Here is a 22,793-nt window from a genome sequence, read left to right as displayed (position 1 = left end):
AGACCGGCACAAAGTAAGAATTAACTGTCAAGTAGAAGAAACTGACTTTTTTTTTTTTTTTTTTACATATACAAATCTGAAAAGTGTGGCATGCATGTTTATTTTTTGGAAAACCTATTGCAGGTCTGACTGCGTGATTTTACTTTATCATCTAATTTATATACAGTTCTTCAAAACAAATTTCACCTTAAAAAATAAGTCATTCTTATGTAAGACACATTTTTTGCATCCTACAAAATTAGATGCAACACTTTAAAGTACAAAGCGTGTGTTTAGTGTCACCTTCAGCATGACAAAAGAGTAAACTCACAGATATGCAGGATGTACATTTGCATTTATTTAAAACTAATAATGATAGTAATAATGATAAAACTAATAATACTAATAAAATAATAGGAATTTTAATTACAAAATAATTTGTATTTATTGGATGAGTTTTTCGGTAATTTGATTTATTTAGATACATTATTTACCCAATTAAATGTGATTAAGTAAACCTTATTTGGGTTCCTGAATAAGTCTGCACATTAATACCTGCAGGCAGCTAATAAAACATATGGAAAGGGTAGGGACTGGTAGCAGTCAAGTTGTTGTCGTTACAACTTCAGAAAGCATTTAGGACTTGGAAAAAATATATCATTTTTTTTGTGCTCATCCTCGGAGGAGGAGTCTCTGTCCCTTCTCCACTCTGCTGCTGCGGTTCATAATGAATCTCACCAAGCGGCCAGACCTTCCATATAATCTCTTAACTTGACGTACTTTCATACTTTAGACCACTCTAACCTTTGAAAACTTTTTTCTTTAGAGAGTAAATGCACACTCTGCCCACCATGTTTGATTTGAAATGGTAGCATAGATGGAAACAACTAATGGCTCGAGCCTCACTGGTTTGAAGGTAAAACACACACATTCTGCTGCAGACTGAAGCACTGCAGCACTATGGGGGAAAACTGTTGTAACTTTTAGCAAAATAAAAAGATGAAATAAAAGTTAGCTATATGAGCGATACGGTCAAATCTATTAGGTAACTTAATTCTTCTTGAATACAAATCTTGTTCAAGATTAAAACCATGTATTCGTGTCTTTCCACTTTTCCGCATCCCTGTCCAAAAACTACGTTCACATTTCAATCAGTAGAGTGACAAAAGGCGGAGAAAGTTTCAGGAGAACAAAGACTGCTAAAAGGCTCTCCGCAAAAGCCGAGCTTGCTCTGAGCAGAAGGTGCAGCCACATCACAGCTCCGACTTGGCTTAAAAGCAGGAGCGAAGCAAATGGAAGCCGCCAGCGTCACGCGGCAACGTGGAAACATTGTTCGAGGAAATGACAGCATAGCAGCTCACTGTGACTCACTGGTGTGCGCACAAACATACACCTACGTCGAAACGGCTACATTATTCAGTCATTAGTCTGTGGAAGTGGAAGCGAGAAAATGTCTGAGGTATTAATGTTGATCCGGGCTGAGTCACCGCCATCGTTTTATCATCAAGTAGGGAGATAAAGTTACATCCAGCTTCTCGCCGAACCAGACAGATGAAACGTGGATCCGTAACTATAGGCAGAAGTTTACGAACCCTCAAGAGGAAGCAAATGCGTTTCATCCTCGCACTTTTAGGGCATTTGAATCAGTCATTCTCCATGTTTCTTGTCTTATCAGTCTCCCAAGCTTTTCCTCTTTCACTCTTGCACCCAGACTCGTATACAATATCACACAGACAAGCCCTTCTTTTATAGTGTCAGCTTTTCCACATTTCACACGGTACCCTATTATGAACCAATAAAGCACACAGGGAAAAGGAAAGTGAGCTTCTATTAAACCTCTCAGACATCTACGCTGCGTGCCCCTTGTAATCTTGTGCTATTGACCCTGCTGCTTCCCGGACAAATGGAACCTTATTAATCATCATAGAAAGTTGCAAAAAGCCATTGCGCTGAGGGGGGCTCCATTTTTCTCCCGTAGCCTTCTGTATTTGGTAAATAACAAGATTCCTCGGCACACGCGATCCGCAGCCAACTTGGGTCCTTTTGTTGCCGGGAACGTGCGGCTCGCTCCGTTCTGATTCATTCGCATCCAAAGGAGCCCGCGCCACACTTTGCTGTCGATTAGGTATGCTGCAGTGTTTTAATCCGCTGAACTGAGGGAGCATAAATTCTGCCTAATAGAAGATTTCAGCGACAATTAAAAGATTTACCAACCCGAGGAATTTTTTTTTTTTTTTTTAAGAAACATGTACAAGGCGAGCCAGAGCAGCTCAAGAAGAGAGCTTTGCCAAAGAGAGGTCGTAAAAAGTTCATCGGTTGAACCTGCCGTGACGTCTGGGTTGTTGTGCCAAAAGGAAGGTGGAAAACCGGCGGGAGGATGCGTCGGCAGCCTGAAGGGGAGGTTGTTGGTGTAAAACCAGAACACAGACGATGTGTGCTGAAATGAATTTTTGAACAGAAAAGACCTGAGCCAAAGGTGAGCGGAGGGTAATTGGGCTTAATCTAAATTGTGGCTGTTGTAAACTTGCCCTTTGAGATGATTAGGGATACGATATTCACTTAATTCCTAAGCAGCTGCTAGAAGAGAACTCAAAATATTCTTGTTCGAACCAAAAGCCTGTCTTTAAGAAGTAAACCTAAGATTGATGCATCTCATATACATTAAACCAGAGGTCAGCAACCTTTATGAATTAAAGAGACATTCTGCTTTCAGGCCAGACAAAAATAATAATAAAAAAAAAGACTTAGGGTCACAAATGTCAACATGACCTTTTGAAAAAAGAAAAAAAAAATCATGTTATTAATTTAAATAAATATCTTCTTTAGAAACATTTTTATTTTTAAAGTATCATTTTATCTCTAATTTTTAGAACTAAAATAAAAAATAACATTTTGCAAGAAGAGCATGGATATTTTTTTTTCTGTTGCATGGAAAATAATGAAGTGATGGAGAAGCACATAGATTGTAGTGTGACAAGAAAAACAGATCTGAAATCTTCCAGTGTCCAGTGTGTGAAAATTTAATGCAAATAATTGCAGGGAAAAAACCCTGTTAAAACCCTGCATATCTATATTTAGAAGGATAGCTGGTTCTTTTTATGCTTCAGCCAAAGTTATTAAGAGCCTCTGTGGTCGGTCCAATGAGTCACACGCAGCTCCGGAGCCGCAGGTTGTAGACCCCTGCATTAAACGATGAATTTGTAGAAGTTACTAAATGACTTCTTCACTCAATTTCAAATTCATAAGATGTTAATTTTCTGCTGTATAATTCAATCTGGATGCTAATTGTAACTTGAAAGCTGACATTGGCTGCAGTCTGAGCAAGACGACCAGAAGTCCTCTCAGCTGCAAGAGGGCATTCTGACTGGGCGAGCTGACCTAACGGGAATGCACGAAACAGGGTGTGCTTGGAGAACGAGGCTGTAATCAAGCATGGTTTAGATCTGTTTCCCCCGCCCCACTTCCAAAAAGAAGAAATTTAAAAAAAATGCGCCGCTGTTTTTACCTTCTGCATGTGGTGTTAAAAAGTATTTGCCCCTTTCCCAATTGTCTGTCTTTTTGCACGTTTGTGACATTTCAGTGTTTCAAGTCATCAAACCAATTTAAGCATTAGTCAAAGGCAACACAAGTAAACACAAAATGTAGTTTTTAAACAAAGATGTTTATTACTAAGGCAGACCCCTGCATGAGAAAGTTCAAGTCAACCGTTTTGCTTTGCCTTTGTTAATTAGGAGGAGCTTATTGAAACCAGAAAATCGTCAAATTAAAAAAATTATTTTCAAATATTTTAGATGAACAGAGTGTAGCACTGCCGGTCAGATTAAATCATTCTTGACAGATGTAACAGGCTGAACATGGGATTATATCTCATGTCTTTGCTGCGTTTGTATTTGTACTTCTTAAACCACCGGCGAAACCGTGGGAAATTAGTTACTTATGTATTCCTTAGACAACATTTATTAAAATGCTCCACACATTAAAATATGTTGTCGTTATAATTCATTCTAATGATTTTTCACTGTTTATTTATTTGTGTCCTATGGGCAGTGCGCTATGCATGTGGGCTCTTCTCTAACCACGTTAGGCCAATTGAATTGCATAGATTATGCCAGATAATGACCGCTGATCAAACCGACATAGTTGGTAGTTATGGACTCTCACAAGCAGATTTCCTTACAGCAGGTCTACTTCTCGATCGGAGAAAATGACTTAAAATTATTGGTCATTAAAGCAGGTACAAAGTGTCCCAAACTTAAAGGGGAAAAAGTGGTTAAGTAGGTAAAATGGCATCCATCCATTAGCCGGTGTAGCACTTCGTTACCATGGGGACCTTACACAGAATGGTAGATGGAAATTTTTACTGGCCAAGAAGTCATCATAATCTGATTTCCTCCTGCTGCCTGGCCATTGAGAGACATGGCAGATGAGGTTTGAAATCGTAAAATCTGAAGGAAGACTCTACTATTTTGATATGATTTTAACAATAGAAACCAGATCCTACTTTACTGAGGGTTTTTTTTTAGAGAAGAGGGTAACGATAATAAATTACTGTTTACCTTGTTGCTTCAGCACTATAGAAACATTCCAAAACAGTCTGCAGACTGATAAAGCTGAGAACACGCCATCATGCTCAGCAGGTGCCTAAATGCTTCTAAAGTCACAGAAAGATGTAAACACTACAAAACCCAAGGAAAGATGCTGGAAGATGATTGCTTTTCATCATCAGATATGAAGCATAAACTAACAAGAGGCTCCAGTCCAACTCCGTTTCGGCAATGACTTGGTAAATGTGCTCTTTGCAGAGCAGATTGGGTGAAAAGGCGCGGCGGGCGTCTCCTTTGTTTTGCTGACATGAACACATTCGTTCGGTATTGGCGCCGGGCTTTTTGAAACTTTAATTTCCAGTAACGTTTCGACAGTTCTCGGGAACTGTAAAAGCAACTATGCGCGATACAACGGAGGAAGACGTGCGAAAAGTTTTTGCACATTTCCATTTCAGTGATGCCAGTCGTGCTGTGCCACACGGAGAGGAGGAAATAAAAGATCAAAAATGTTTCTGTGTTTATATGATGAACCTGTACAGGTGCATTGTGGGATGTTTGGTTGAAAGCACTCGACGTGCTTGAACCCCAGCTACTTCCTCTGTCTGCTCCAACCTTCCTCCTCTTCGCCTTCATCTTGCCAAATTAACAAGGCTTTTAGGATCTCCAGAGACGTGGCACCTTCCTGATTTACCGAGTGTCAGCCCGCCACAAATCACTCCATTCCTGTTAGCACTTATAGCTCTTCTGTCTCCGTCTCCCCATCTCTGCTTTCATCACTTTGTTTTTCGACTTTTCTTACTTTGTGCTCTCCGACTTTACGCCTCCCGCTACTTTTTTTTTTCCTTCTTCTACCGCTCTCCGCTTCCTTACCTGCTACATTTATTTTATTATTTCCTTCGGTACTCCCACATCTTCTTGTCGTCATCTCATGCTTTCCCCCCAGCCCCCAACCTCCTGCTCCCTCTACATCTGCCCCTACTAATCCTCTCCTTTGTGGGCCGCTCTCTGCAGTACCTCCAGAGGCGGCAGCAGGAGAACACCCAGCGACAGAGCAGAGGTGAGCCCCCGCTACCGGAGGAGGACATCAGCAAGTTGTTCAAGCCCCCCCAGGCGCCACCGCGCATGGATACACTGCTCATCGCAGGTATGCACACACACACACACACACCAACACTCTGAAGACTTTTGTCACCGGCATCAGAGGACCACCCCCACCTCTCCTCTCTAAATCCCATCAGCCGCCTCTGCTCAGCTCGCAGCAGCTCAGGTTCTGTTTAGCAATTATCTCTGCCATTATCTTAAAATTAACATTAATTTAAAGTTTATTGGCTGAGTCTCCAGCTCAACCGCCCCTTTTTTTCCCTGCTGTTTGACGCCTTTCAGCTCCCCGCTCCCACCCTTTCCGACAACGATCTGATCCAACCGTTTACTCCGTTCACCGCTAATTTGTTGTTGTGCTGCTTTTTTTTTTCTCTTCCCCTCCTCCGCATGTTTGTGTTTGTACAAATGCTCGTGTGTGTTTATGTACATATGCTTCCGGGGTGTGTGTGCATGCGTTTACGTGTGTGTGTGTGTGTGTGTGTGGGGGCGTGTGAATGCATGTGGCAATCCTCCAACAGGGCAAATTAACAACTACTGCCAGAACGTGAAGGAATTCACCTCGCAGAACCTCGGGAAGCTGTTCATGGCCGAGGCGCTCCAAGGCCACAACTAGAGGAGAGACGAGAGCGAAGACGCCGAAAGACAAAGGAGATGCAAAAACCACCTCGCCGCCAGCTGCAGGAGCATCACTCATCTTTTATTTTGTCAGCAGAAATCTCCAGTTTTTTTTATGCTTACATCTGGGTGAAAGCTGTGTCTGACACGTTGTTTTTGTTTCAAATAAAATCCTGCATCTCTACGTTTCCTGCCTCCTCGTGTGTTGTCACAATAAACCATCCTCTTCTAATTGGACCGACAGCAAATTGTAGAACTCAAACCTCGGGGATAGCTCTGCGTATGGCTGCTTTCCTCCAGAACGTTGACATGCTAAGCTGGAACTCCAAAATAATTACACAGGAACATTGAAGTTGTTGTTGTTGTTGCAGGGTGCTTTTTGTCTGCAGCTCAAACTTTACGAAGGTGGAATCGGTCTGTTGTGCTGCCTCCTCGTGTGGGAACAGCAGATGCCTTATAAAAAGAACGGAGGCAGAAGCATGAGTCAAAGTTGAGTGTTATTTCTAAAAGAAGTTTTAGTTGAGGCAAAGACTAATGGGAAAACTTCATACATTATTAAACAGGGCAATGTCTTCACAAATGGCCGACAGGGGAACTTGTGCAACCTTGTGGAATAAGTCATGACTTCCACCATTTGTCTGTAATCTCCGCTGCTATCATATATATATATATTTTTATTATTATTATTATTATTATTATTATTATTCTAGACTATTTTTGTGAGGTGTTTCTATGAAACTCTGACCTCCAATTTTAGACATTTTGCTTCAGTTTTATTGGTTTATGAAATCCATTCCACTCAATAAAATCGAAGTCTGGAGAGTTTATTGGCCACGAACCCAAAATTTCAGTGTTTTGTTTTTATTGCCAATTTGTTCTCGAGTTGTTGGCCAAAGTTCCTCTGCATTGCAGATTGCAGTGCCTTTTGGGCAACATTGTGAGTGAGTCCACCGTCTCGGACAAGAGTTTATCCCAAACTTAGGGTTTCAGGAAGCTTCACTGTTGGCTTGACAGCGTTTACCTTCTTTTTTTTTTCTTTTTTTTTTTTTTTTTTTCTATCCCAAACTGTCTGAATGAGGATTCAACAGAGGACATAACTCTAAGACACTCCTTGTGCAGAATGTCGGTGTGTTTTATTGTAGACTGACGGTGTAATTTTCTTAAAATGAGGCCAACATCCACAACCCGCCTGCTGCCATTCCAAGTCCTTTAGTTGAAAACTACTGTGCAGACAATCCTGATGCTTTCTGGTCTTGTTTTTTAAAAGTAACTGAAGCTCATGATGATTTCACTAAAGACTGATTTGGCTTGAATTTTGCAAGCTGTGACAGTGTTCTGGTTTGTGAAGTCCTGTTGACGAAGTCTGCATGTGTGTCCTTGGACCTAACCAGTTGACAAAGACGTGTTCAAGCGCCACTCCATTTAAAGTGGCCACTCTCCTCTTCTAATTCGGTCTGAATGACAGGAATATTAGCAGCCTTGTCCTTAATGACATTTCCCCTGAATCCATTGAAGTGATGCTATTAGGTTATTTTATTTAGCAGGGATAAGTCGGTGTAAAGGTTTTTTTTTTGTCATTAAAGTCTTATTAGCCATGAAAATGTAGCAGTTAAGATGCTTTAACAAAAGAAGATTTCTGTCAATGTCAACATTTTTGACTTTTTTTTGTAACTGACCAATTTTAAAGGCAAGAATAAATGATTTTTATTATAGCCATCAAAACTGACGATGTAGATACAGAACGAGGGTTTTTATCGGTTTGGCTCTGGGCCTGATTAGTTTGTAAAGTTGTGAGTATGCGTTCTTGGCATGACCTCCAGAAGATCTTAAATGTTTGGCAGTAATTTATTTTGCTGTTCCACATAACGAACCAAATCGGTGTCATAAATGGATAAAAACATGAATATTCAGTCTGGTTGTTTTTGTTTGTTTGTTTTTCTGCTCCTGTGAAAATCTTTACCTTGCTTGCGCACCTCCATCAGTTATAATCACAAGTCATCTGCCAGAGTTTCTTTTGGGCTGGATGATGAAAATGGTTGGAAACCACCACCTTACATATACGACTCCTGCAGAGTTGATCCTCCGCTGGCTTCTCGTCCTGCTGCTTCATCTCTGCGTGAACTCGGCTCCAGCCTTGTTTCAGCCAGTTGAACCAGTTAGTGTTGCTTTCTGTAGCGCTGAAACTCCCAGTGAATGGCAGATGTTTTACAAATCTATAATTTTAGGATGCAGATGTTGCAAAGTGTTTGAAAACTATATTAAAATTATAGGGGGAAATACATACTTGATACCTGTTTTATTTTTCAAGGTTGCGCGTTCACAAACAGTGGAGAGGTCTGTAATTTTCATCAAAGGCACACAACTGTGGTAGAAAATAAAGAAAATCACATTGTGTTTTTTTTTAATTATTTGTATTTTACTGCATAAATTAAGTATTTGATCATCTACCAACTTGTCCACACAATCAGACTCTAATTTCTCCACTTTTGCAAAGACCAGAGAGGGACACGAGGGACTCGACTGTAAACTTACACAAGTCTTGGATGAACTATGAACAATAGGCAAGCAGCCTGGTGAGAATGACTTGCTGTCGGAGCAATTATTAGAAAATACATCTCAAGATGACTGTCAGTCTCTCTTGAATTGGGGTACCATCATAGATCTTGCCTCATGAAGGATCGGCAATCGTGTTAAAGGTGAGAAATCAGCCTAGAACCACACATGAGGACCCGGTCACTGACCCAGAGAGAGCTGGGAACACCGTCTCAAAGGTTACCATGGTAACACACTACGCCATCATGGATGAACATCCTGCAGCGCAAAAGCAACGTCCCTCTGCTCAAGCCACCACATGTCCAGGCCCGTCTGAAGTCCGCTAATGACCATCTGGACGATTCAGAGGAGGCTACGGAGGTCCTGTGGTCAGATGAAGCCAAAGTAGAACTTTTCTGCATAAACTCCAGCTCCCATGTTTGAGGGATAAATGCAATCTCAAGAACAGCATCCTAACCTTGAGCCAGAAGGTGGAAACCCGACTCTGTTCTGGAAAAGGAAGAGGACAGACGGGGACATGCATTGCAAAATTTGCGGCAAAACCTCTTTCATCCAGTAAGAAGATGGATTACGGCTTGGCTTGGACAATGACTCGAAACACAGCCAGAAGAACTAAAGAGCGACAATGTAAGAACTACTTCAACATTCTGTAACGACCAAGCTCGTCTCCAGATCTGAACCCAATAGAAAATCCTCTGGAAGGAGCTGAAACCCCAAAACCTGAAAGATCTGTATATTATAAAGCCTTGCATTTTGTCACCTTCCTAAGATAATGGCCTACGTCTTTTTTTTGCCAAAAAGGATTTTTGTGACCTAAATAACTTTTTGGTATAAAAGAGGTAGGGAATTTTATTCAAAAATCGCTTTTGGTAAAAAAAAAAAAAAAATGACTTGGGTCATCATTTTAGAACGGTGACGATTTGATTTGATATTTTAAAGCCCATTTTTCCAACAAATACTTCCATTGCTCCTTATGGGCCCCATAAGAAGAAATGCTGTTTTTGGGTTAAGGGTTACGTTTAGGGCTAAGGTGTAAACTGAGTTTAGGTTCAAGAATCCCTGCAAAGCCAGAAAGACGTTCTGTGTGGGTGTGTATCGGTTGTTCTAAGAGTATCTACATCTTGTCAGCAATATTGAGTTCCATTGATCTGAACAGGTCTCTGCTTTCTGTGGGCGACCAGCTGGCTTTAAAAAAGCTGCATGTACTTAAAAAGTACATTCTTGTGACTGTAAATCACCTGGAAATAAACTTTAAGGATTTCTTCGAAGAGCTGCGATGTGGATCAAAGAGAAGACAATCTGGTGGACCTGTATGCTTCAAACACGAGGAAAAAAGGGGAAAAAACAACCCAAACTCTAACCTTCTTAAAACCTTCTTCATCCTCAACTTTCCTGGCTGATGGAGGCAGCATAAAACCTGCGCTGATCAGTAACCAGCCTGTCAAGTGTCCTTGAACATCGCATTAAACCTCCCTGCATGAGCGCATCGGCTAAATACCTCAAATGTAAGTAAGTGTAAGCTGTTCTTACGCTTATCCTCTGTAGCATTGCCACACATCTGAGATTTACCCCTGAAGCTATGAACACTCCTCCTCGTCCTCCTCGGAGCTCATCACCAGTGTCCATCCTGGCAACAGGGATCCTAAAACCAGCTCATCTCTCGCCCTTCGCTGAACAATCTCTGTTCAGTCCGTGGTGTTATAATTACCCTCCAGCGCCAGATACTCGCTTGCGTGCGCGCTCCTCTCTGGACCTGCGTTTAGACGGCATTGTCCCAGTTCAGCGTGTGATGTTATTTTACTTGTCATCGGCTTTGCCAAGACAAGTAATAACTTGTAGTGCTCCTGCCTGTCTACGGCACAATGTCATTAACAGTAATTACCAGTCAAGCAATATGATAAACGCTTATTAGAACAGTGACACTCGAGCCGGAAATCATTTCTTGCCTTAAATCAGGCTGGCATGAAGGAAAAATATTAATTTACACCAGAGGGCTTGGCTGATGTTCATTAATTAAGCTTTCTGCTACCTTGACAGGCGCACCTGTTCCTGTGATTGATTTGTTGCGTGATAAGATTTTCTGCATAAAGAAATTTTGTGGAGTTTTTTTTTATTATTATTTGAAAAGCTGCAACTGAATTTGCGTCTGAATCATCTCCATCTGAGTCAGCACAAAGAGATATTGACCTTTAAAAGGTGAATTTACGATTATCTCACTCTGCATGAACCTTATACGTCTCCCCCCTCATCCCACCATCCTCTAACTGGACCAGTGTCATTATGTGAGGTCACGCAGACAGGACCCCCCCCTCCTGCTGTGCACTGGTGACAAAGCTTCAAATGGTATCTAAGGTGACAGCAATATAACTTGACTTCAAAGTAGTTTGTGTAAACCATGTTGTCACTGCAGGAGGTCAAGAAGACGACGACAAGCGCAAGGTGGTAACAACATCTGTGTCAAACTTTATCTGCCCCTCACGAATGGGAATCATGAAATTGTTTCCTATTTTGGGCAGCAGAGCTCTAATTAAGCTTTGCTTTAGCAAGTTTGAAAGACAAATTTGATCATGTTTTAAAACCAGAACACCTGGCTTTTTTTTTTGCTTTTTTTTTAAATCACAAACTACCTTTACACTGTTTTTTAAGGACATGTATCTACTTAAAATGGCATAAAAAGAGGCTTTGGAGAAACAAGTACAGATGAAATTGTGATAGATGACGTAATATGTGACAGCAAAACATGAATGTCAAAAGAATTTTTGTTCTTGACGAAGAATCTATGTTAAATAGACTATTAATGTAAGGGAAACATACAAAAATGAGAGAGTAAGCACTCTTATGTTCTTCTTACTGTTAGATCCTCTATCCAGGAAATCAGACTGAGTTTCATTAAAGTGACTGGGTGATTACAAAACAATTAGATTCATGGCTTCAAGAGAGGGAGCAACCCAAAGCTGTGGGATGAGAACACAGCTTTGAGTGTTGTTTGTGAGCATAAAGTTTCTCAAGTACAGAGTGCTGTGTTACCTTGGTTTTTGATGATTTTTTTAAAGTGAATGTCTGACTGTACATCAGTGCTTTGACTTCTCATCCAAGCCCTTAATTTGGATGATGAGAAAACAAACTACAGATGGACTGCTGCCATGTTTCATGCAAACACTGCATGTTAAAGTTTGTCTTCCTTATGGAAAAATATGTTGGATCAGTCCAACGCTGACAAAGCTGGACAGCATCATGCATTCATGTCTGACTTCAGTATCCTATACACTGTTACTATGGCAATGTATAACTGTGTGCTCAGTCGCCTAGAGCTTGTTCCTTTTTCTTTTTACTTTACTCTTTTTAACATTCTTCTCGACTTTATCCATAAAAAAAGAATGTAACTACTACAGTGTGAGCTACAAGCCTAAATGCGCTGAAAAGGAAAAGGCTGTAAAAATGCTAAACAGGACATAAGGGAGACGATATGTAGTTGATCAAATAACGGTTCCTTTTTCACATAATATCCGTCCAATTTAGAGAAATCTATGTATACATCTTTCTTACTGACAGCTGCACAGTCATGAAAATGCAAAAAACTTTCCAAGAACATTTCAGTTGAAAGTTATCCACAAGGTCAAGTGTGAAGTTCTTCTCGATAATACGAGACTTGGGGAAACTTTAAGGGCGGGATTGTCAAATGCGGTACATAACAACGTTCATCACCTTGCTGGATGTTTCCACAGCTGTAAGTCAAATCCCTTTGTCACCGTCACTGTGTTACCTGCTTAGCTGTGAGCTAAATCATTTCGCTGATGTGATGTAAGTGCATTTAAAGGTGAAGTCACTATTGATTTCTTGACCAGTGCTTTGTGTGCCTGTCTTGGTTAACTGCGGTTCTCTGCGGGTCGTGTCCTTGGAGTCAAGCATTGTAGTTCCTGTCATGAAACGTTTGTAGTAAAATTACTCACATTCGTCTTGCTCGCCTTGGGGGGTTCAATCCTTGAGTCTTCAGATGAGCCATGGAAAGCAGGACTACATTAAGACTCCTGAGACAGACTCCAATCAGTCTGCAGAACAACCTGGCCTTGGGCACAGTTGGACCTTCCCACAGGACAGCGATCCTAGAGAAAAGCTACCAACACGGAGTCGGAGTGGCTCAGGCGGATGTTATGCTCTTTTCAGAAAGTATGACAGGAAGAATACACCTAAATGAAACATCAAGATCATGTCAAGAATGAAGACTAAGAAGATAAAAGAAGGCAGGAAAATCACCTTTTTGTGCTCAACAAATTTGCCACATCAAAATATTTCTAATAATTTGTCTCTTAAAGATAATGCCTTCTTGGTTTTTGATATTAAAAAATATGTTATGAAGTAGCTAAATTCAAATACAAAAGTCTCATGTTCAATCTGTTAGTTTTTTTTTTTTTTACATTCTCCAACAAAAGAAGAAACTAATTTTTCTTTGGCATTCAAGCAAACATGCAACACATTGCAGGACCAAAGTACAAGCGTGACCAAACATGCAACTGCATGCAAAGTTAATATACACATTTAGTGTCAAATTGTTAAAATGTTACATTACCCAGAAGTTGAAAAAAAAATCAGACTTATTTATTTTGGAGAATTAATTAAACTTTTCCCCCCATGATTTATTCTAAAATTACTGCAAAAAACGTAGAAAGGACTATATAAAATCACGTAGTGCATTTTAGTTCAGTATTTAACAGCATTGTTTATTGTTTCTCCCGTATCTTATGGAATTAAATGTTGCTGACAAACACTGCTACTTCCCTAATAATGAAAACTGTCCTAATTTAATTCATTTATTAATATTTTTAACCAGAGTAAATGTTATTTAAATTCCTGTCAAATAACACTAGCGAGGGTTTACTGCTAGTGAAGCACGGTGGTGGTGGCATCAAGCTCAAAGGTTGGCTACCTGCCTGATTCAGCTGCACACAATTGAAACACATCTAATTATTACACAGGATGGTTGAGACAGAACTATGGCCACACCCTCCAACAAAGACCAGGATCCCATTAAGTTACTATTGAAGTTAGAAATCTTGACCTTTATTTGGAGCTAAACAAATTTAGCCAAAATCTACCTGAACTCTGTCTACCAAAATTCTGCCAAGATATTATTCATGGTTTATAAAAGGTGTTTGTTTTGGGGTAAACTCAACCCAACACAAGCTGTTCTCACTTCTATTCTTTTGGTATTGATTGTGAAACATCCATCCTCCTCTCTGACCACCGTAAATATTTCAGAAGACAGTTACACCCTACAAACAAGCAGCAGAAGTTAGGAGACCATGTATAAATACACTCCTTCTGGCCCAATTTTAGTTACTGGGTTATAGCACAGGGCATTTATCATTTGCTGGATACACAGCATACTACTAAAGTGGGGCAGAAATTAGGAATATGCTCATACACACACACACACACACACACACACACACACACAGACGGACGTGAACCTCTGTAGAGCCGCTGTTAAAAAGTTAATATACACATTTAGTTACCGATCATCAAATTCAGTCCCAACTTCTGCTTCCCCTCTTGTTAATTTATTTTATGGTTTTTGACAGGTCAGCAGCATCACGATTAGCTGCAAGTTTGTTGCAGCACATATGCCAATCAAACTGACATGACTGACTTGTGAGACCCCAAGGTCGAAGAGATGTTGATTGCTTTGACATGATCCCTCCACTGAGGACAGGTCCCCTCTGCTGTACGTCAGAGTCATCGATTGTCTTTATGTCCCGCGGCAATTTTCAGGATCTTAAGCCGTAAATGCGGTGGCTTGCAAAAGTATTCGTACACTTCAGTCAGATTACAGCCAAAAACCACAACAAGAAGCACAAAGGAGGAAGAAAATTAAACTTTTTATATATATATAAAATAAAAACTAACTTTGTGGCATGAATGCATAATAGTTTTTAGCTAATTGTGGAGCAGAAATAACACTTCACTTCGCCTCTGCATTGAAGGTGACAGCATCATGCTATGGGATTACCTTTGTTTTGAAGGGACAGAAAAGTTGTTTAAAAATGATGAGAAGATAGATGAAGCTAAATAAAAGGCAACTGGGGAGGAAAACCTGTTAGAGAGCAAAAAACACTAGAAAGTGGGACAGAGGTTCATCTTAGAGCTGCTTTTGAATTATAATCAATGGTTGTTACTGGTTCCTAAGTGGGTGACTGTATGTTGTTGTTATGTTGTTTTGTTTTTGTGTTTTTTATGACGCAACCTGCCTTGTCGCTGAAATGTGATTTATAAGTAAAACTGATTGCTTCTGCCTAGTCAATGCAAATTAACTTACAGAGAACAATATTGAATCAAATTCATGCATTAGAATAATCTAAATATAGATCAAAGCAAACATGAGTGCAAATCAGTGATTATTTGGCTTTTTCTCTGACTCGTCAGCGAATGGATTAGACAATCCTAAACGACTTCATATCAACAATCATCTATAATTCCTGTTCCACCATAAGTGCTAACCGTAGCAATGTAGCGAATTTTCTCGAGTGCCTTCGACGAAAACACGACGCTGGAGCGCTCAGTCTTCGGCTCCTCGCGCTCTTTGTGTGTCTGCCGGTCCCACTCGAGGTAATGATGTGGGTTTAGATGTGCTGAGTGTCTTTTCCTCGTTGTGCTGCTTTGTTTTGAGACGCTAAACTGTTTGCAGGGGAGATGTACGCTCAAACTGATAAACAGCAGCTGCATTTGAGATTTCCCTGTCCCTCCCACGCTATATCCTGCCAAATAGACCGTGAGTCTACTGTGACTTGGTGAAAATGAAAATCCTCAAATATCAGGCAGAAGTTTCTCTCTCCCTCTCTCTCCTCTCTCTTGCTCTTTTTTTCCCTCCTACTTTTTCCCAGAAAGACCACAGTAGCAGAACCTCTGGCCTGCTGATGCAATAGTTTTGAGCAAAGTTTGTATATATGAAAGTGATTCCTTATGCCTTCCCAATGATTTTTTTTTCCCCCCTCCACAATTTTCAGTTCAGCTGCTCTTTTTTTTTTTTTGGTGTTTGGAGAGATCAAGCTAAACCACGTGCTTTGAGCCGAGCTTGGAAAGGAAGGCTTTAGCCGGGCAAACAGCGGGAAAACGGTTGGGGGGGAAAAATACTTTAATTAGGATCCGGGGATTTGTCTGTTTAGTTTCCTGAGGAGAAGGCTGGGATGGGATCTCAGACGTATCAGTTTGGGCTCATTTAATCAGTAAGCGCGGCCCGCAGCACCTTGACCCTACCAGTAATCTATCACTGCTCATCCACGGCTCTGCCACCGAGCTGCCAATGGTGATAGAGAGAATCATCTGGCTCCTCATAATGAAACCCGTTATTTCCCTGTCAACTGTGAATACTTTTTCTCTTTTTTCCCCTCTCTTTCCTCCCTCGTTCTCTCCAGTTTTTTTTTTTTCTTGCCCAGATATTGCCATGGCAACTGTGGATTCTGTATAGAGTGGCTGTTGAGGGTGTAAAGTAGTTCCTGTGGAAAAAATAATCTTGCAAATCCCCAAAACAAGAGCAGATGCAGTTGTAGGAAGAGATGTGGGTTAGGGAATTTAGCATTTCAGGGATTATTTACGCAAAAACCCAACGCAGCAGCCTCTTAATACGTCTCTTCACGTGGCGAAGCTCCGCGCATACCTGCCACAGAGACAGCTCTTTATTGGCCGTATCTATCCTTCTTCTTTTTTTTTCGTTATGGCCTACAGATCTTCATCTTTGACTGGCAACTCTATGGACTGAGCACTGTGTTTTGGGCTGCGATTCGCCTCTGCCTGCCACCCAATTTGACGGCTGTCACCCAGCAGTGGCACAAATCCCGCAGGCCATTATGAGGCTGGTTTAATCCCCAGAACGGCAGCAACAGGAGCCTTTCAAGAAAGGTTTCAGAGCATGATACCCTGTCTGTCACATGCATCCGTGAGCTTCAGGCGAGGCTGCAGTGCGTCGTCGTGATCCCACTCCATCGTTAATGTCGCGCCTTATCCCCAGCCCTCTGAGGGCACTACTGCTCAAGATCAATCACATGCTACATGTGGTGTTCAGATACTTTGTCTCTTGGTTACCGAGTCTTAGTGAAGGCCGCGATTGCTTTACGAGGAATGTTTTTCTGTTTCTTCTTCTTGTTTGTTTGTTCTTCTTTTGCATGCCAAGATGCATTTTTGAAGGAGAACCTGGCACGCCTTTTTGTATACAGTGGTTTTGTCTGTAGATAATTGCAAAAATGTCTGAGCAGATTTAAGTCCAGGCCGTGACGATGTTTGTTTCCATCAGCGTGCGGATGGAATTTCGGTCAGAGCTGATTGGAGGAGGGACGAAGCTAAAACCCATCTGAGCCTTGAAAATAGGGTCAGGGTTCACCTAAATATCAAGCCAGGAGGAATAGTTTATATCAAAGAATGTTAGAATTGCCAAGAGAAAATCTACAATTGCATCCAATTGAAAATATGTAGAAAGATTTGAAAATCGATATGGTCTAGTCAGATGTCTGTAGAGGGGTGTACATCTGGCTACATGTTAGCTTAGCATCAGCTACAGAGGCAGCATGAAGAATGGAAGACTGTTTGCTCAGTGTTCTCCCCCCTCTGCATGTTTGACAGTGAGAAATACAACCATGTATTTTTTTTTCTAAAGATGATTTCCTTCCTGCTGTCTCATCAATATTATCTTCTCATCCTCAGCGAGTAAGGGCAACAATGAATTTCCAAATCCAAACTTTATTTGCATTTAAATTCAGCCTGGAGTTTGTGGGAACAGCTGTTTTTATCAATCAGCGCTCTGCAGTCGGTTTGTGACAAGCATGGCAAAAACAAGCAAAAACAAAACCATCGCCGATGATCTTTAGCTGTGGATTCTCAGCATTCATAAACGGACTAAGCAGCATCCCAGCAGACGCTGCATACAGATGGACGCCGTGGATACCGAGCAGTGAGGAGGCCACTTCTCTGAATACGCACAAAAGAGCTTCAGATAAAAATCCAAAACTGGATTATTTGTCCTCAGTGATCTCGCATTTCACCCCAAGAACACTTCCCTGAGGGTCAAGTGTGCTTGTGGGAACATAAAGCTTTGTAGATGTTTCACAACATGATGCAGAGAACTTAGTCAAAGTAAATGGCAGTATAAACTAGGGCAAATCAATTTAAACATGGCAGTTTTTGAGCTGGTGTAAATCAATAAAGTGCAATAACACTTTACACAGTGACACCCCTTCTTTCTTTTGTTTCTTATAGCATCTGCCAGTCCCACTTCAAGTCAGACAGCAACCTTTGTTTGAAAGACAACAAAAACTCCAACTCTGCCCGGTGTATGAATAATTTTGGGCCTAAATGTGTAGTCCACGGGGGCGGCGGCTAGCTCAAAAGTTTTAGAAAACCAAGTTGCAGCCCCGTTTCTCTGTATATAGCGGCTGTATATGACAGGCCTTAAGAAAGGCTGCCACTCTGGGTCACTGAAGCCCGGCTAACTGTGTACAAAAGATGGCCATGGCCTCCGGGTTAAAAATTTGAAGCAAGAGCAGAAGTGCCTTGGAGGGAAATCCCACTGAGGCCAGCTGGGAGTTTACTCAACAGAGAGAGAGAAAAAAAATCAATGCCTATAGTAGGTTCTCATTCAAAACCACCAGCGTTTTTTATAACAAACAGTTTTTCATTGAATGGTTCAGCTGAATGTGGCTTCTACTGTGGCCATTTTTTAGTGGGCCCCCGCCGCCCTCCTCGACACCATGCGTAAAGTTTCCCACATGCTCCTAGAAAGAGTAGCTTCTCTGTTTTTCCCCCTTAATAATACATTTGTGTCTCCATCCACGCTCACGGTACTGTATGATAATGTCTAATATTTGGGGTTATCACTCGCCATCATTGACGAAATGTCTGCAAGTCTGAGCCAATTGGCTGCTGGCTGCAGACCTGATAATTTACAGTTATGAAACTTGTATGGATTCTCTCATCTTCCTTTTGACAGGACAGTGAAAAGGGCATTTCTTAAATGCCACTGAGGTATTTTACAGCGAGTCAATAAAAACAGCTCCAACAGCTACTTAAGTTTTAAAAAGGATGGACGGATAGTGATGAACACTCACACAATAACCCCACAACTTCAGTTTTCTTTAACTTTCTCCAGCAAATCGTTGTCCTATAGATCACTGTTGGGACTCTATGTCCTAAAACACCTTTGGAAATGTTTTTTTTATTTTTTTTTATTCGGTTCTTACTCCGACACAGAAACTCCATTTGTTATTAAGCGGTGTTTGTCTAACGGAGCAGACTTTGTCAGCATTAGAAATTAAGAAGGTTGAGATTTTCAGTGCATCATTCCCTCATGTAAAAATTTCGCAGAATCTTAAAACACGTACGTTGACGAAACTGTTTGTAATTCAGCAACAAACGGGGTGTTGCTCATATACTGTTACTATGACGATACGTATTTTTCTCATTTTTCCTCCCATTTCTTTCTTCAGGGGTTTTTTACTTGTATTGTTTCTCATTGCAGCGGATGGATATCAATCACAGTTTTCAAGATTCTGATTGCAGTGCTTCAGAATCCACAGACAAATCTGTGCGACGTTCAGTGTAACGTTCACTAAAGCCAGCAGACTGACCTGAACCTCATTTCTTAGTGTCGATCCCAGTTGTTTACCTCCATTCTCTCTGTGCCTCCAAGCCCCTCGGACTAAACATGACCTGGATGCTCACAGTCCAGAAAGAGCAGATGGTTTGTCAAATGCACGTCTGAAATACTTTTTATTTTCTGAGTTCCTACTGTGAAAACACATTTTTGTTGCCCACCTTTTAATGCTAATTGCATGTAAATAGTTGAAGTATAAATGCAGCAATGGCATTTGACTTTACTAAGACGAGTGGCGCTAACGTAGTGTTTATGCAAAGTTTCTTTTCTACAACCACAGATATTTCTAACACCCACATTTTTCTTTTGTGTTAGCCAGGGAGCATATGGTGGTGTTCTTTCAGCCAGCAGGCAGCGCACAGCAACAGGTGGGGGCGTGTTTACTCTCTACAGGAAAACACAGCTACAACAAGCTGATTATATGTCCTCTTGGTCAGGCTATCTGCTCAGGTAGCAAGAAAATAAACAGACATGCCACTCGAAGTTTCCCCAAGCGTAGCTCTGTATGGCACAGCTCTGGCTTAACAGGACTGATGGGTGACGCTCCTCGCATTTTTATGCCACGTCTGTATTTTTTGCACCTGGAAATATTTCCAAACACATACTATTTTTTGTAGGTGAGCAAAAACCTTAACGGTCAGCCTATTGGCAGCAATAAGGGAGGGAGGGGCAGCTCTGTGTTTGCTCTATGTGCCATAAAGTTTCTTCCACGTATTTCTCTCGCATCCGTTTAAAAACATTTTGATTTATAATTGCAGTTTAACATTATTAGCGCCTCTGAAACCGGCAGCCGACCCATTCCTGCTCAGCAAACCGAATCTGTTTACTTTTCATTCACTTCAAACAAATGGCTAAATTAGAAAACTTTTAAGCGACTTTGCCCTCTTTTGTTGACTTCAACAAAAATGTTTCCCCCACTAATGAAGAAAACGAGGATACGCAAGAGGATCCATCTATTATAATTCCTCGTCGTCCTCCCTCTGCTCCTTTTAAGTCTGGCGGTGCCAGGTTGCCCCGGGTACAGTGATTGATGGGCCGCTTGTGACCTACGATAGACAGAGCCACAATTAAAGGGCGACTTATCTACCAGCTGTGAATCTCAAAGATAAATGCTGATAGCACTCGGCCCTTTGATGTTCAATCATGCACTCCACGCCTCGGCCTCAGCTTGTGTCCCCAGATTGACTGATGCACATTTGAATATTTCTTTCCAGCAGGTAAACATTAACATTCAGCTCACCTCCTCGCGCACTCCTCCTCACTCTCGGTGTAATGTCGTCTGTCTGTTTCTCAAAATGAAAAGCAGCACCTAATTTAGGTGTGTTCATCCCCCCACTGCGTGCCAGTAAGATGGAAGTAATGAACATCCCATTATTTTTGAATTATTCATCTCTCTATGTAAGATTTAGCGGGGTTTTTTTCTTCCTTTTTTTTTTGCTTTTTTTCCTTTTGCTGTCTCCGCTTAATGTTTCATTCTTTTTTTTATTTTATTTTATTTTTGGTCCTTGTTTTTCGCTTGGCCGTGTCCCAAATCCATTCGATCTCTTCTGGAGTACGCCACCGTTGCCTGCTAGCTCCTCTGGGGACATGTTTGGTCTCAAGATTGTTTTATTTGCCCATTTGGTTGTTTGCATGTCCTGCCATATTAGGACAACTACTCTTTTTCCAAGGTGATTGAATCGATTTGGATTCTTTCTAACACTGTTACCAAACCGGTGCAGTGTCGGTGCTGATGCTCGTCCTTGAGGGAAAGACATTTTTTTTAAAATTCCGAACATTTTTTCTTTTTTATTTGAAGCTAGATAAGTTATTTTAGACCTTTGAAAAGAAACCCCCCACCCCTCCATTACACATCTGTTATATTCAGCCTGAACAACTGGCACCCATATACTGACTTGATTCCATACCTTGCAGCTTATTTTACAGATTTTGCTGGTTAAATTGGCCTTTTCTGCACAGTTATCTTCACTTATGGACACGTCCGTTTCCACAACTCTGACACTAATGTCAAAAATGTGGCCGAGGTGTTGATGCCTTTTGGTTTCAGACAAGATTCAGAGTGGTCTCAGGAATATTACAGTTCAAGGTCAGACTCATAGCTTGCCTGCTTTACTGCAGGCGCACTGATAAATCCAGAGTTCAGATCGATAAACTGAGTGTTCACACAAGCAAAAAAAAAAAGAACATGTGCGATGTCTCCCAAAGACCAACAGATATTAAAAACGGATGTCTGCCGCATGTTTTACTGATAAAGGAGCATGTGTGCACCTGTTGCTTTCACTGAAACACATTCAGCTGCAAGAAAGATGCATTTCATTTTAGGCAAAACTGAGTTATCACCATATCAGTTTTTAGGATGTACGGTCTTGTATTGAAATCTGTAACTGACCATATATGAACACACCGGATAGCCATCCACACACACACACACACACCTATTGGCAATTAAGAGAGGTGAGCTGGCCTGACGATGTGTTTGGACCCGTAAAAGGAAGTTGGAGTACCCAGAGAGGTACGACAAGAACATGGGAATCCCGGACCTACTTTATGAAAAGAGAAAATGTTAAGAAGTTCATTACCATTCACCCATTTTTAACAATCTGTCAGGTCTGATCAAAGTATTCAAATTGTGAACAAGAGACGATCCATTCCAGATTTCTTTAGCAATGGTAAAATATTATCAGAATTAGATGGCAAATTTCTGCACAGCCGTATTTTATTACCGCACTTACACTGATCACAAATAGGGGGGAGGAGTCGATTCATCACTGAATGCAAATAAGCAGCAGAGGACACATTTGTTGTCTTTTATAGAAAATAACATTTGGATGGCCGAATTTCCTTCTCAGTAATTAACACTGTAAAAAGAAAACAAACAAACAAAAAAAAAAAAACAATCATAGTCTGCCTTTTGAGCATTATGGTTGAAACTTTAAATTTAAGTTAAGTATTTAACAAATGAACAAGTATGTTGAAATACATATTCAAAAAAACAGATGCATGGCTTCTTGTCTGGTGTTTCAGCAGCTTATCGACAGCTGAAACCATCTGGCTGGACAGGCTTATCTCCAAGGCCAGCCCCGTCACGGAACGCTCCCTCCACCCAGTGCAAGAAGTGGGAGACAAGAAAAAATAAGGTCAAATAAAAAAAATCATCACTCTTGGGCAACGTCTCCCACCCCATTAGTGACTCTAGAACTGGAGAGCTTCTATAGCGCGCGGCAGCTGAATCCTGAATACACATAGGAACGTCGCTGTGGTTCCTTCCTCCCAGCAGCTGTTGGACTCTAATGTTATCACTGCTCTCAAAACCCCCTAAAAGTTGTTTACATTAATACTATTCTTGGCACAAGGTTTCTGTAATA

At 41.1% G+C, this 22,793-nt stretch overlaps 1 protein-coding gene across 1 annotated transcript in view; it reads left to right on the top strand.

The window, feature by feature from the left end:
- Positions 1–6,423, top strand: part of LOC103134963 (eukaryotic translation initiation factor 3 subunit H) — a 72,094-nt gene extending 65,671 nt beyond the window's left edge. Inside the window, exons 7-8 of the mRNA XM_007547522.2 lie at positions 5,535–5,667; positions 6,143–6,423. Coding sequence (XP_007547584.1) covers positions 5,535–5,667; positions 6,143–6,237 — 228 coding nt within the window. The 3' untranslated portion in view covers positions 6,238–6,423. The remainder of the gene's footprint in view (positions 1–5,534; positions 5,668–6,142) is intronic.
- Positions 6,424–22,793: the final 16,370 nt, after the last annotated feature.

Source organism: Poecilia formosa, unplaced genomic scaffold (assembly GCF_000485575.1).
Source record: "Poecilia formosa unplaced genomic scaffold, Poecilia_formosa-5.1.2 Scaffold0, whole genome shotgun sequence".
NCBI lineage: Eukaryota > Metazoa > Chordata > Actinopteri > Cyprinodontiformes > Poeciliidae > Poecilia > Poecilia formosa.
The sequence above is the reverse complement of the archived record's forward strand: the minus strand, read 5'-3'. Positions and strand labels throughout refer to the sequence as shown.